The sequence below is a fragment of the Macrotis lagotis genome, chromosome X (assembly GCF_037893015.1).
Source record: "Macrotis lagotis isolate mMagLag1 chromosome X, bilby.v1.9.chrom.fasta, whole genome shotgun sequence".
Classification (NCBI taxonomy): Eukaryota; Metazoa; Chordata; class Mammalia; order Peramelemorphia; family Peramelidae; genus Macrotis; species Macrotis lagotis.
This window is the reverse complement of record NC_133666.1, coordinates 193,929,835-193,946,189: the sequence shown is the minus strand read 5'-3', so window position 1 is coordinate 193,946,189 and position 16,355 is coordinate 193,929,835. Positions and strand designations below refer to the sequence as shown.

Here is a 16,355-nt window from a genome sequence, read left to right as displayed (position 1 = left end):
CTTCCTGTGTGGAATTCTGATTTGACTCCATTAGATCTCAGCTTCATTAACCATTGTTTCATTAATTCAGTGATTTGCTCTTTAACATCTTCTTTCAACATCTTAAGTTCCTTAGTATGAAAGCTTGCCCAACTTCTGCCCTATCTGTGGAGTTAGTCACTCCCCAGGAAAATAATTTTATGGGAGGAAAAGTCAGTAATAGAATTCTACCTTGCTCTGATTCCCTCCCATGCACCTCTATCTTCTCTTCCATTTTTATTCTCCTCTTTTATAACCTTAACTTCTGAAAGATTTAAAATCTTCTACAGAGAAACTTCTGGATCTGGGGAGTATATCTTCAGTTTGTAATCTATTGGTTTCTATCTACAGCAGCAATACTCTTTTCACTTATATGAACAGAAATCCAATAGTCTTTTTCTGCCTTCAGTTTCTAATCTTTCAAGATTAAAAACTCATTTTGGGGGAGGCTAGGTGGTGCAGTGGATAAAGCACCGGCCATAGAGTCAGGAGTACCTGGGTTCAAATCCGGTCTCAGACACTTAATAATTACCTAGCTGTGTGGCCTTTGGGTAAACCACTTAACCCCAATTTCCTTGAAAAAAACCTTAAAAAAAAACTCATCCTTAACAACCTCTAATTGCATAATAGGCAATGACAATTTACTTTGCTGAATTAGTAATCTAACTTTTCCAATTAAGTTAGAAGCCAGGGAATGGTTTGTTTGGAGTTTTGGGGGGTTGGGTTTTGTTTTGGATTTTTGGTATTGTGACTCCAAATGTATCATTCTAATCCCACAAGGTCAGTGGGAACTTTCTTTTTATTCCCTCTCCCCAAACGGTTTCCTTATATATTAAGCTAAATATTTGTCACTTGGAACCAAAGCCATCCCATCTAGTCATCCCATCACCCATGCTCCCCTTTCTTTTAAAAGACAATTTCCCCACTCTAAAAATGTCTCTCAGACCATTACAAAAGAGAAAACATTCATACCAAATATTGTAGATAAATCTAAATTAAGTTTATCTTCTCAGGTTCAAATCTTAAAATGCAATAAGGTATTGGAAGGATCATAAAATATAACTAAAATTTTATTTAATAACAGATTGAAATAAATTTAAAGATATGAGATTAGCTCAGTTGCATGATGCCAAAAACAATAGATTCATGAGGAAAAAAGATAGGGAAGTGAAGGAGTAGGAATGAAAAGGATAAAAGGGAGAAGGGCCTTTGGTTACAATCAGGTGGGGATGCAAATAGAACCCTGCTTTAGCAATATGGTAAATTATTTCTCTCCAGTAATAGTCCATTAAAAATGTCCTTCTCACTATCCACACAAAAACTTGTACACTTCCTAACAGTGGCAGCCTCAAGTTCAGGAGTTTTGAAACGATTTAGTCTGGAATTTAATTGTCCAGTAGGAAATGATCTCTGAAACAACCAAAGCTCTTCAAATATTTAAAGGCAGCCATAATTTCTCTTTCACTTCAGGCTAAATATCTCTATTTCCTTTCATTGTGTTATGGTGGAAATAAAACAACTAGATCTGTAATCAGAAGCAGACAAGTTAAAATTCTGTTTTTTATACTTGCTAGTTATGTAAACATGAGAAGTCACTTTAATCATTCTGAGCATCAGCTTTCTCATTTATAAAATGGGACAAATATGAATTGTTTGATCTACCTCATAAACTTATAGTAATATATGAAATATTATATGTAAAGTACTTTATGAACCATAAAGTTCTATATGTATCAGCTATCATCATGTTAGCTATCATTCATCATCCTAGAAGTCTTTCTACTGACACAATACTTCCTAAAAGCTGGATGTATCTGTGAATAAAGTAATAGGCCTGAAGTCCAAAGTCAGGAAGACCTGAGTAAAAATCTGGCTCCATATAATTGCTAACTTTGTGACTGGGCAGGGAAATTAATCTCTCTGCCTCAGTTTCACCAGCTATAAAATGAAGTTGATACTTATGCCACCTACCTCTATGAGTTGTCCTGATTAAATGGGATATTTGTAAAACTCCTAACACTTATGAGGTATATAATAAATATGTGCTTCCTTTTCTGAAATATGAAATCTAGAACTCAATATAAAATCCTAAATGTGGCCTGAGTAAGGCATTACTATCACTTGAATACAACTTATTCCCACTTTTTGAAATAATATATTCTTGAGAAAAAATATAAAGCTGTATTGAAAAATGCTAATCACCATTTTCTCTCTCAGGTTTTGAAGGGAAAATTAAGCAGGTATCCATTTTCTCCACCAGATGTCAATCATGAATTGATAAGTTGTAATTATTCATAAAGATTGCATGCGGGGGAGGCTAGGTGGCGTAGTGGATAAGGCACTGGCCTTGGAGTCAGGAGTACCTGGGTTCAAATCTGATCTCAGACATTTAATAATTACCTAGCTGTGTGGCTTTGGGCAAGCCACTTAACCCCATTTGCCTTGCCAAAAAAAAAAAAAAAAAAACCTAAAAAAAAGATTGCATTTAGCAGTTCAAGAAATGATAATGGCTTAAATTTATCTTTTCATATGACAGGATTCTAGAAGTAACCTTAGAAGTCAACTATTTTACATCTAAGAAACTTGTATCCCTAAAGTCACACAGATTAAGTAGCAGAGTTGTAAATTCAGTGCTCGGAATAGCTGCTAATAGCTCAGCAGCTGCTATTTAAAGTTTAACAAATCATTTTATATAATTTATTTCAAAACAATTTTATGTCATAGTATAATTGTTATTATCTCCATTTGATAAAAAATAACTTCAGGGTCAGAAGGACTGAATGATTTACCCAAGATAAAATAGATAGTGAGAGAATTCAGATACTATTACAGCCAAACATTTTTATTATTTCCCCTCATTTGTTCAGAGACCAATGGAAACTGTCAGATGAATGGATTAAAGAAGAAAACATAGGATGTTTTTAAGTATTGAATGAGAAAACTAGAAAAATTAAAGCCAGCAAAAAGAGAATTTCAAACTAGATATATGATACATTTGAATGCTTCTGTGACCTCATTGATGTAAGTATTCCCTCCATCAATGGAGATTTTGCAGATAATGCTTTCTCATTCTAGTTTACTCTTGTCCATGTTCTCCCAAAGATTCTCCACAAAGAACCTATTCAACATGTCAGTGTCCTTTTTCTAATTCAAGGTTTTGTTTTGTTTTCTAATTTCCACATCTGCATTCTTTTACCCTTTCTCCTCTCTCATTAAGAAAGCAAGAAAAAAACAAAATCCCTGTTACCAGCATGTATAGCTAAGCAAACCAAATTCCTATACTGGCCATGTCCAAAACAAAAAAGTCTCAATCTTCCTTCTGTATCCATTACCTCACTATCAGGAAGTAAATGACATATTTCATCATGAACCCTTTATTGAACCATAGATTTCTCTAATACTCTGGTAAAAGCCTATGGACTCTTTCTCAGAATAATATTCTTAAGGGCATAAGATAAAAAGAATAGGATTACAAAGGTAACTAAATATTAGCTATAATAAAGATGTATTTTTTTCCTCCATCCAAATTGTTAGACTCCATGAATCTAAGTTTAAGAATCTTCTAGATCTTTTTTTTGTTTCATGAGTATTTGGACAGCCTCAACCTCACTGTGTGATGAATCACCTCTTTTTCTGATCATTCATAATCTCAGTGATATCCTTTGACCCACTTATTGAACGACAATCATTATTGGAAATCTGTGTGACTCATGTTCACCTTTCATCTCAGTTGTCTCTTAACTCACCAGCAATTCTGATTCTTTACAGATCATGGTGCTTCAAGATTTTCATTCATTCAGCCACTATGGGGAGAAATAATAAAAAGCTGGATTTTTCATGCCAGGGAGCAACTTAAATCTACACAAATCTTGCTAATCGATCAAAAGGGAACAAATGTCTAAGGAGGTAGCTATAATTGGGATGGTTCAGAAAGCAACAACTCCACTTCATTAATTTTATTTATAGCTTCATTCTTAATCTTCTCTAGAATGAAATGACTGTGCATGTAAACAAAAGGAAAAATGAGATGACACTAATGGTTCACTATACATACATACATACATATATATATATATATATATATATATATATGTATATATATATTTAGGTTTTTGCAAGGCAAATGGGGTTAGGGCTGGTGCTTTATCCACTGTGCCACCTAGCTGCCCCTCACATTATATATTTTTAAGATTTTCAAGGAATCATATTTGATCATAGCAGCCCTAAAAAGAGGTAATGCCTAGGATTGGTGTTTTGTTTGAAGTGAGTACATAATAAGTTTTAACTAATTTGTTTTTTTAAATTAAGTTTGGGTAAAGAAGGATTATACTGACTACCAGCCAAGATGGTGGAGAGAAGACAGGCACTGAGCTAAGGTGTCCTGGTTTCCCCTCAGAAATAATATGAAAGAAACCTCTTAACAGAAATCCTATTAACAAAAGCCAGAAAGAGAAGCTAGGAGAACACCCACTAAAAGGTCTGTCTCCTGGGATCGTGGGTGAACAGAGCAGAGAGCCAGTGGGGGCAGAGTGAGAGCTGGACAGACCTAAGATAAACCACAGAGGCTTTGGCAGAGTGCTGCTGGACATTGATCCACTCAGCTCCGGGTGTGAGCTTCATACTTTTAGCAGAGTACTCTTCCCAGATCAAACATGGTAACAACCCCCACCCTTTCCCCCCAGGCTCAGGTGTGGGCTGCAAAGCTCCCAGAGCTGAAAAGGAAGATTAACATTTTTCACCCCAGGGCATAGTCCACATAGTTCAAGGATAATTCAGACCCTGCTGCCACCTATTCCAGGTCTAGGGAGTGGCCTCAAATCAAGACACAGACAATCCAGAGAAAGCAACCAGCATCCCCTACTGGCCAACCCACTTAATTTGCTAAACCCAGTGGGTGAAGCCTCTAGGGATCTCAAGAGCAAACCCGTGAACCAGCCCATTTCCCAACACAAGATTTTAGGAAAATGAAGAAAGGCCAGCAGAAAGGGGGTGAGGGGTGGTCATAGAAAACTACCTAGAAGGTAAAGACCCTGACTCAGAGAGATCTAGAACTTCTGAGGAAAATATGAACTCGTCTCGAGGCCAGAAAGACTTCCTAAAAGAAATAAGGAAGGAGTTTAAAAAACAATTGGAAAATTGGAAAAAGAAACTCAAGGGAAAATTAACACCTTGCAAGAGAAAATTAACATCTTGCAACAAGAAAACAAATCCTTGGAAAATACAATTGGGGGGGCAGCAATACAATTGGGGGATGGCTAGGTGGTGCAGTGGATAGAGCACTGATCCTGGAGTACCTGAGTTCAAATCCGGCCTCAAACAGTTAATAATTACCTACCTGTGTGGTCTTGGGCAAGCCACTTAACCCCATTACCTTGCAAAACACCTAAAAAAAAATACAATTGGACAAATACAAAAAGAAAATAATTCTCTCAAAACTACACTTGGGCAAATGGAAAACTCCTTCAGAAACAGAATTTACCCCACTACTAGGTCTATACCCTGAAGAGATTATGAAAAAGGATAAAAATATCACTTGTACAAAAATATTCGTAGCAGGCCTGTTTGTGGTGGCAAAGAAATGGAGATTAGTAAAGTTGAGAAATTCATCTTACCTTTCAAGTACCAAAAGGGTAAGAGGGGGAGGAAAAGAGGAACTAACAGAAGAAAGAGGGGGCAAAGGGAAACAGGAAATAAAGGGGAGGATTGGATACAAGGGGACAAATATACTGAAGGTGGTGGTATTCAGAAACAAAATACTGGAGAATATGGATAAGGTGAAAAAAGAGGAAACATAAACAGAGGGAAGATAATATGTAGGGCAATAAAGAGTTAGTAATTATAACTTTGAAATGAATGGGATGAACTCTCCCATAAAACATAAGCGAATAGCAGACTGGTTTAAAAAATAGAATCCTACAATATATTGCTTACAAGAAACTCATTTGAAGCAGAGATACATATAGAGTAAATGTAAAAGGTTGGAGTAAAATATATTTTGCTTCAGCTGAAGTGAAAAAAGCAGGGATAGCAATCCTTATCTCAGACAAAGCAGCTGCAAAAATAGTTCTCATTAAGGATATAAGGAAACTATATCCTCCTAAAGGGTACCATAGATAATGAAGCAATTTCAGTACTAAATATATGTATGCACCAAGTGGTATAGCATCCAAATTTTTAGAGGAGAAGTTGAATGAGTTATAGGATGACATAGACAGCAAAACTCTACTTGTGGGAGACTTCAACCTCCTGCTCTCAGATTTAGGTAAATCTAACTATAAAATAAACACGAAGGAAGTTAAGGAGGTAAATAGAATGTTAGAAAACCTAGATATGATAGACCTTTGGAGAAAGGTGAATGGGGATAGAAAGGAATATACTTTTTTCCCTGCAGTACCATGTAGTAGGTCATAAAAAAACCTAATAATCAAATGCAAAAAGGAAGAAGTAGTGAATATATCCTTCTCAGATCATAATGCAATAATAAACACATGCCATAAAGGGCCAGGGAGAGATAGACCTAAAACTAATTTGAAACTAAATAATCTCATTTTAAAGAATGAGTGGACCAAACAGCAAATTATTGAAAGAATCAATAAGTTCTTCCTAGATAATGATAATTATGAGACAACATACCAAAACTTAAGGAATACAGCCAGGGCAGTTGTCAGGGGATATGTTATATCTTTAAATGCTTACATGAGGGGCAGCTAGGTGGCACAGTGGACAGAGCACCGGTCCTGGAGTCAGGAGTACCTGAGTTCAAATCTGACCTCAGACACTTAATAATTACCTAGCCATGTGGCTTGGGCAAGCCACTTAACCCCATTGCCTTGAAAAAACCTAAAAAAAAAATGCTTACATGAATAAATTGGAGAAAGAGGAAATCAATGAATTAAGCATGCAACTAAAGAAATTAGAGAAAGAACAAATTAAACCCCCCCCAAATAAATACCAAATTAGAAATTCTAAAAATTAAAGGAGAAATTAATAAAATCAAAAACAAGAAAACTATAGAATTAATAAAGAAGACCAAGAGTTGGTTTTAAGGAAAAAATAATAAAATAGATAAACCTCTGGTTAATTTTATTTTAAAAAAGAAAGTAGAAAACCAAATTACCACTATCATAAATGAAAAAGGTGAACTCACCACCAATGAGTAGGAAATTAAAGCAACAATGCAGAATTATTTTGTCCAACTGTATGTTAATAAATTGGATAATCTAAGTGAAATGAATGTTTACAAAAATATGTTGCCCACTGTAAATGAAGAGGAAATTAAATATTTAAATAACCTTATCTCAGAAAAAGAAATTCTGAAAGTCATTATTGAATTCCTAAGAAAAAAATCTCCAGGGCCAGATGGATTCACAAGTGAATTCTATCAAACATTTAAAGAACAATTGTTTCCAATTCTATATAAACTCTTTTAGCAAAATAAGTGAGGATGGAATTCTTACTCTTTCTATGACACCAATATGGTGCTGATACCTAAACCAGGAAGAGTTAAAACAGAGAAAGAAAATTATATATCTATCTCCTTGATGAATATAGATGCAAAAATCTTACCTAAAATCTTAGGAAAGCAATTACAAAAATTTATCACTAGGATAATACACTATGACTTAGGATTTATCCCAGGAATGCAAAGTTGCTTCGATATTAGGAAAGCAAAATTAGGAAAAAATTAACTACATCAATAACAAACCTATCAGAAATCATATGACTATATCAATAAATTCTGTAAAAGGCTTTGACAAAATACAGCATCCATTCCTACTAAAAACACTAAAGAGCATAGGAACAAATGGATTGCTCCTTAGAATAATAAGCAGTATCTATCTGAAACCATCAACAAATATTATATGCAATGGGGATAAGCTAGAGACATTCCCAATAAGATCAGGGAATGAGACAAGGATTCCTGTTATCACCACTACTATTCAATATTGTGTTAGAAATATTAGCTTCTTTATGAAAAAGGGTAAAAACATTACCTGTACAAAAATGTTCATAGCAGCTCTGTTTGTGGTGGCAAAGAAATGGAAGTTGAGGGAATGTCCATCAATTAGGGAATGGCTTAACAAACTGTGGTATATGCATGTAATGGAACACTTGCTCTATTAGAAACCAGGAGAGATGGGAATTCAGGGAAGCATGGAAGAATTTGCATGAACTGATGCTGAGTGAGATGAGTAGAACCAGAAGAACTTTGTACACCCTAACAGCAACATGGGAGTGATGAACAACCTTAATGGACTTGCTCATATCAACAGGGCAACAAATCAGGCACAATTTTGGGATATCTGCAATGGAGAATGTCATCTGTATCCTGAGAAAGAATTGTGGAGTTTGAACAAAGACCAAAGACCTTCTATGTACCTTTAATTTTTAAAAAAATATCTTATGTAATTCTGCTATATCTCATACTATATGTTTCTTCCTTGAGGGTATGATTTCTCTCTCATCACATTAAAATTAGATCAATGCATACTATGGGAATGATGTAAAGACTAAGAAATTGCCTTCTGTGGGGCGTGGGGGAGGGAAGCAAGATGGGGGGGAAATTGTAAAACTCAAAATAAATAAAAGCTTTCTATTTTTTTTAAAGAAAGAAATGTTAGCTTCAGTAATAAGAGAAAGAAATCAAAGGAATTAGAATTGGGAAGGAAGAAACAAAACTCTCACTCTTTGCAGATGACATGATGATATACCTAGAGAATCATAAGAAAATATCTAAAAAACAACTAGCAATTTTAGCAAAGCTGTAGGATATAAAATAAACCTTCATAAATCCTCAGCATTTCTATATATTAATAGCAAGATTCAGCAGCAAGAGCTAGAAAGAGAAATCCCATTCAAAATAACTTCAAACAATATAAAATACTTGGGAGTCTATCTGTCAAGGCAGATTCAGAAACTCTATGAAACCAACTACAAAACATTTCTCTCACAAATAAAATTGGATTTAAAAGACTGGACAAATATCAACTGCTCATGGATAGGCCGAGCTAATGTAATAAAAATGACAATTCTATCTAAATTAAACTACTTATTTAGTGCACTCACAATCAAAATCCCCCCAAAATCTATTTTAATGAGTTAAAAAATGTAAGTAAATTCATATGAAGAAATAAAAAGTAAAGAATTTCCTGGGATTTGATGAAAAAAAGTGCAAACTAAGATAGCCTAGCCCTATCAGACCTAAAATTATATAAAGTATCAATCATCAAAACTGTCTGGAATTGGCTAAATAATAGAGTGGTGGAGCAGTGGAATAGACTAGGTGCAATAGCAGGAAATGATTATAGTAATCTGCTGCTTCATAAACCCAAAGAGTCCAGCTTTTGGTATAAAAACTCTGATAAAAACTGTTGGGAAAATTGGAAGTTAGTATGGCAGAAACTTGGATTAGACCAACACCTCAAACCTTAAACCAAGATCAAAATAGATACAAGATTTACACATAAAATACAATATTATAAGCAAACTAGGAGATCAAGGAATAGTTTACCTATCAGCTCTATGGAAAGGGAAGCAGTTTATGACCAAGGAAGAGATGGAGAACATCATTAAAAACAAACTAGATAATTTTGATTACATGAAATTAAAAAGCTTTTACACAAGACAAGAAGGATTATGTCCTAGATCTCATTCCTCACTGATCTGATTTTATGACACTGAGTTTTGATGTAGGGATTTTCCTGATCAACTGTCAAAACTAACATAGAATCTTTAATCTCAATGATTCCAATGGCTATAAAAGGGCCAGACGTTTGCTAGAATGTAAGGTCCTTGAGGAGACAGGTATTGTTTGTTTCAGTTTTCTCTTTTTTGTCTTTAGCTCTCAGCACAGTATTAGCTACATGAAAAAATTCCACTGATTGATTTTTGTGATTTTTTTAGCCTTTGATACTTGTATATTAGAAGTTTATTTCATAAAGCTTACATTTATACTTAGCCTTTTCTATTTTAAACTTCTCCTGAGAACTTACTCCTGAATATTGGATTCGAAATGGCGGTCAAATTCAACTTTTGCATGCCATGATGAACCCTTTTATAGATTCAGTGTTGATATTCATTCATTTCAAAATGCCACAATGTAGCAGGTTTAGAAGGGTCTCACAGCCTAAATATAATCCAAGTCATACAAAAAAAGTAATTCCCCACTACAAAATATGTGACAAGTGGTCATACAAACTCTTCTTGAAGATTTTCAAAAAGCAAACTTATCACCTTTCTAAATAACCTATTCCATTTTGGACATCTCAAGTCATCAGAAGGTTTTTGTTGACATTGAGCTAAATTTCTGTACATTATAGTGTTCTGTCTTCTATCACAAAAATTAAAAAAGAAAGTTTAGTCCCTCTTCCTCATGAAAGCTTTTCACACAAGACAAACTGCTATGTCCCACCCTTCAAAACTTATGTTGGGTTTTCTCCAGGCTAAACATGCCTAATTCCTCCAATTGATTCTCAAAACAAATTGATTTAAAGCACTTTAATTATTCTGATTGTCCTAATATAAGCAATCTCTAGTTTATGTGCTTCTTGAACAGCAGTATCCAAAATCAAATTAAATAATACATATGAGGTCCGACAAGGGCACAGTATGGAGAAACTATTACCTCTCTATCCCTGAAAGCTACAACCAAGATGTTAATGCAGCCCAAAATTTTATCAGCGTATTTGGCTGTCACATCACACTGCTGATCCATATTGAGGTTGTAGGCCACTAAAATTTCCAGACCTTTTTCAGAAAAACTAATAATTTTATCATGTCCCCAAGTTTTATATTTTTGAAATTTTTTTTGTACCCCAGTGCAAAGTCTAATATTTATTGCTTTTAAATTTTATCTTGTTAAATTATCCCAATGCTCTATCAAGGCATCTCAATTTGGAGTCCAAAACCTTGGGGTTTTTTGGTTTGTTTTCTTTGTTTTAGCTTTTTTTTGCAAGGTAAATGGGGTTAAGTGGCTTGCCCAAGGCCAAGCAGCTAGGTAATTATTAAGTGTCTGAGACCAGATTTGAACCCAGGTACTCCTGACTCCAGGGCCGGTGCTTTATCCACTGCGCCACCTACATGCCCGAACTGCACCACCTAGCTGCCCCCAAAAACTTGTTTTTAAAAACATTTTGATAACTTTTAGATAAAATTATTTTTCTTTGAAATCTTTTATAATTTATTTTATGCATTTCAAAAACATTATTCTAAGAAGGGGTACTTAGCCTTTACCAGATTGACAATAGGGTCCATGCCACACACACACAGACACACACACACATACATACACATTGAAATATGCTATATTGACACTGAATCATTAATAACTAATCTTTAGTTATTAAACAATCTAACTCATGCTGAATCCATATGATTGTATTATTGTCTTGATCCATGTAGCTCTATCTTAACAAGAAATAATAGGAGATATTTTATTAAAAGTGTTACTACTAGTTATCCACATCATTATCTTTATCCATTAGTTTAGTAATTTTGCTTGAAAAGGAAATTGAGGCTAGTTAATTTTGATGAAGCCATGGACCCTTTCTAGAAGTTCATTAATGATGTCTTTGACTGAAGTCAAACTCCCTAGCAATCATTTTCAGATTTTATTCTTTTTCCTTTCTTGAAAACTGAAACAAAATTACATAGTTACATAGTTCTATTTTCCATGTTCTTTCAAATATCATTTATGGTATCCTTGTAATCACACAATAATGTTAACATTTACACTGCAGTTTAAAAAGTTTGCATATGTTATCTCTTTAGATCCATGTAGCTCTTTAGAGTTTTCATTATTATGCCAGTTTTATAGATAAGAAAACAGAATCTGAGAGAGGTTAAAACTTATTCAGAGTCTAGGAATCATACAGTTAAAAGCTTTAAAAGCCTGAGAAATTTGCATTTTATACTAAAAAAAATGGGAAAGTCTTCAGAAGCTAAGTCAGAGGTATTAAGGGCCAGAACTGGAATATTGGTCCTGTGAATTGACAGAAGGAGAAAGTTGCCAGACATGTTGATAAATGATTGGATTTTGGGGTTGCTGTAATAATAAGGATTGAGGTTGATTCCAAGTTTATGAACCCGATGATTAGAAGAATGGTGGTACTCACAGGCTCCTCAGAAACAGGGAAGTTAGAAACAAAAAAGGAGCTGGGAAATAGTGATAGGTGACAAAGATAATTGTTTATATTTTGAACAATTTAAATTTGAGATACCCATAGGCAAGCAGTTGGAGATGTCCATTAGATTTTGGTGGTGAAGAGAACAGAAATCAGGAGAAAAACGGGGCTGAATATCTGTACAACTGGAAGTCATTCACTTACAGATACTAGTTGAACCACTGGAGCAGATAAGAATGTGGAGGGAAAGGACTGAATGATACAGTGCTGGGGAACTCTCTTACAAAGAAGTCCAGATATGGGTGATGCTGCAGCAAAAAGAGACTAAAAGGAGGCCATACAGAGAAGAGGGTCATGAAAGCTTGAGGAAAGAGTATGGGGCAAAGAAGAAAGTTGGTCAGTACCAAAAGTTGCATAGCAGCCTAAGGATGAAGACTAGTCTTTGGTAATCTTGGAGAAAGGGGATTTAGGATTGAGTTAGGAAGTTAGGAACTGAAAAGTGAGAAGACAGCGTAGACTCGTAGGAGTAGCATTGGACGATCACTTGAAAGTGAGGTTCTGTTTCTGTTTCGGGAGGCAAGGTTTCTGTGAATCTCTAAGTACCTGGAACTGAGAAAGTTTACCTGGGCAGCCAGAAAATTAGAGAGGTAGGGACGATGGGGAGGGGGAGGGGGGGAAATGCAGCGCCCTTGTCAAACCGCTGGTTTTTGCCTGTGGCTTCCCGGGTGTGAAAAGCTTATGAGGAAAAGGTGAAGAGCCCGGTGTGTTGGATGGACTCCCTTTTAGTCACTTTTTAAGGGCGCGTTCAGAGTGGTTGGAGTGTAGTCTGGGGTCAAATAACTGCTCGAACGTGGGGTCGTGCTCTTACTGAGACCCACGGAGTGGGTGGAGGCGGGGTTCCTGAGAACTCGGACAAGTCCCCCAGATCAGGAAACAAGCCCGAGGCAAGTCCCACGACTCTAATTCCTGCAAGTCCTGGAGGCAGGCCTGCCCCCGCCCCCTGCCCAAGGGAGAGGGGTCCACGGGGGCCGCGCGGCCCCGCGTGGGCAGCGCCCGCCTCGGCCGGCTGAGGGGCTGGGCTTGGGGAGCCGCGGTTGGGCAGCCTCGCCTCCGGAGGGCCCGGCCCAGCTCCGCCCGCCACCCGCCCCGGACCGGGGCCGCTTCACAGGCCTGGGAGCTCGTCCCGCTATGGAAGACGCCGGAGGCATCGACAACCCGGCTTTCATCCCACCCAGCCCCGGCCTCCAACGCCGTTCGACGGAACCATCAGCCGAGGGCGACGTCTCCAGCTTGGCTTCCCAAACCTGCTCCCCGGAGGGACAGGGGGCGCCCCCGCCGCCGCCCCCCGAGCAGGGAGCGCAGTCCCCGTCGCCCCGGCCACCAAACCCGGCGTCCCCGCCGCCGCCCCCGCCGCCATCCCCGGCGTCCCCGCCGCCCCCCAAGCCGGGAGCGCAGTCCGCGTCGCCCCGACCACCATCCCCGCCGCCCCCCAAGCCGGGAGCGCAGTCCCTGGAGCTGGAGGAGGGCACGTGCGGCTGGGGCACCTTCACCCCGCTCTGCCTGCAGCGCTTCAACAACCCCAAGGGCTACCTGTTTCACTACTGCCTCCTGGCCCTCATGCAAGGTAACCGGGCCCCGGGGGCGGGGGGAGGGACGGGGAGCAACAGAGAGACTGAGGGGGCGAGGGGGGTCAGAAGGCGTGTTTGGAGGGGGAGACCGTACTATGTCCTAAGCACTGGACTACCTACATATATACATTTCTGGATAAATGAAGTTTTCAAATGGAAGGCAAAACTCCATGAGAGCTACCAAAAGTCATTCACCTCACCTCATTCTTGCAGAGATACATAAGAGGCACTAAAAAAGACTGGATGACAAGCTATATTCAAATGCTTAAGACAAACAGAAAAAAAAATGAAAGGAAATAAAATTTAAGAAAAACAGGTAATAATCCTAAGGGCACTTTGGGCACCAGGGATGTGTCAGGAGCTTATCTTTCTAGATCTGTTTGTTTATATAGAGAACTCTAATTTTATTATTTAAGTATCAATTTTATTGTCAGTCTGTCGGCTCTGTCTATTTAAACTCTTTCTTCCCTATATATATTTACGGTACCTGCCCTCAAGGAGCATGAAATCTAATAGGGAAGACAGCTCACAAAAGGAAGTTGAAAAGTGTATGGGTTTGGGAGGAATAGCGTGGGTGTCAGAGAAGTTTCCGAGGTATTCCCTCCTTAATTGGGGTTCATGGCTCCACTCTCCAATCTGAAGGACAGAGGTTGGTGATAATAATAATAATAATAATAATAATAATAATGTTTGTTCTTCTATCAAAAAAAAAGATCACATCAGGGAGGTGATGCCATGACAAGCACATTGAGTGAGGGGCTTCTGTGCTAAGTCACCAGCCTCACTTTCTCCTCCAGAGTCATCTGGGTCCAGTGATCAGATGTGAATCAGGACGACTGGAGATGGCTCTGGATGTGAAGCAGAGTTAAGTGATTTACCCAAGGTCACACAACTTGTTACAGTCGAGTGTTTGAGGCTGGATTCAAACTTCCATCTTCCCAACTCCAAGGCCAGTGCTCTATTCATTGCACCACCTAGCTGTCCTCGTTGGTGATAAAAGGTGGGAAAGGATAGCAAGTGGAAATAATTCCACAAGTGATCAGCATTAATAAGTGAGTAGGGAAAAAATAATGATATCTGTAAGCTCCTGACACATCCCTGGAGCCCAAAGTTCCCTTAGGATTATTACCTGTTTTTCTTAAATTTTATTTCCTTTCATTTTTTTTCTGTTTCTCTTAAGCATTTGCATATAGCTTGTCATCCAGTCTTTTTTAGTGCCTTCATGTATCTCTGCAAGAATGAGGTGAGGTGAATGACTTTTGGTAGCTCTCATGGAGTTTTACTTTCCATTTGAAAAGTTGTATCCAATCTACCAACTATTTATTGCAAATCTGATCTCTGTAAGATACTGTGCTAAATTAAAAACTGTCTTAATTAAGGTTCCACCTTAAGGGAGTCTGCAATCTAGTGAGGTTAATATAATATAGTGAGCTATAAACCAACAGAATATAATAGCTTTGTCATGGAAGTGTTATAGAAAATTTAAGAGAAAGAAGAGCTCATTCCAGAAAATTTTAGGGGAAATCTCAATCAAATGAGAGAATGGGAAAGATTTTAGTAGAAGAGATCATGTTGTAGGCTGGGGAAAGCTCAGAAATAAAAAAGTGTATAATATGTTTAAAGAATGAGTAATATAGTTAGAGCTAGAGTTCAGTGACTATGTAGGGAAATGATTTCATATGGTTAAGACATGCTCGAATTGAGTACTAAAAGGTCAGGCTGCCTGAAGATTGTGGAGAACGACTTATTAGTTCATGCTGGGATGACTGATACCACTGCAGAGAACCTAGGAATCATTACTGGAATCATGAAAACTTGGGCAAAAAACTATTGACCACAGGAGAAAAGATATTTCATCATTAATGACAATTAAAGTTAGGAGTTTTAGAAATTAAAGATTGACTTAAAAAAAGAATAGCCACAGTTCATCTATAGAATGAACTGGAGATGAAAATTGCAAACAACTCCACTATCTTTACGAAGAAAACCCTAAATGGGGTCATGAAGAGTCAGACACAATTGAACAAGTTTGATGAAAAATATTGTCTCTAAACAAAATTTGGATTTCTGGAGCAAGGCTCAAAATTTTGTCATGATTGCCTAGAATTTAGTGCATTTAATGAGGACTGGTGTCATATTTAGGTAGTTTGGCATAGCTGTGTTCAGTTATTTGAAGGATTTCCATGTGAAAGAAGGATTACATTTGTTCTAACAAAAAACATTTATTTTCTATAGGGAGGGAAATGGCTTGCAATCAAGGAGGAAAACAAGATGCATTTACTGCCCCCTCCCCAAGTCAGGGATCCCAGACAGTGGGGCTAAACTTTGATTTATATATTTGTGGCTAGATAGAGAATCAAACAGTGTAGTGTAGCAACAGTAGTGAAGCATAAAGGATTTCATGTTTGGGCCTGATGGTGCCTGCCTGAACTCAGGAATCATCAGTTCTGTGATTGAGTTGTTGTAGTGTTCGTCCAGAAGTTGAACACAAAGAATTTTTCTTATGCCAAACTCAGTGCATAGCTTGCTTCCTGGAATTTAATTCTGGAAAACAGGGGTCTCCTAATTTTATCTTGACAGCGTCTAT

At 37.5% G+C, this 16,355-nt stretch overlaps 1 protein-coding gene and 1 long non-coding RNA gene across 3 annotated transcripts in view; one reads left to right on the top strand and one right to left on the bottom strand.

The window, feature by feature from the left end:
- The window catches only part of LOC141502521 (uncharacterized), a 206,013-nt gene extending 196,329 nt beyond the window's left edge, over positions 1-9,684 (bottom strand). For both annotated transcript variants that reach the window (XR_012472574.1, XR_012472573.1), the window contains exons 1-2: positions 9,530-9,684; positions 3,765-3,821 (exon numbers count right to left, since the gene is read on the bottom strand). This is a non-coding gene — a long non-coding RNA (uncharacterized LOC141502521). The remainder of the gene's footprint in view (positions 1-3,764; positions 3,822-9,529) is intronic.
- A 3,563-nt stretch (positions 9,685-13,247) lies between these two features.
- Positions 13,248-16,355, top strand: part of LOC141499734 (solute carrier organic anion transporter family member 4C1-like) — a 126,539-nt gene continuing 123,431 nt past the window's right edge. The window contains exon 1 of the mRNA XM_074202409.1: positions 13,248-13,764. Within this exon, the coding sequence (XP_074058510.1) occupies positions 13,329-13,764 (436 nt within the window). The 5' untranslated portion in view covers positions 13,248-13,328. The remainder of the gene's footprint in view (positions 13,765-16,355) is intronic.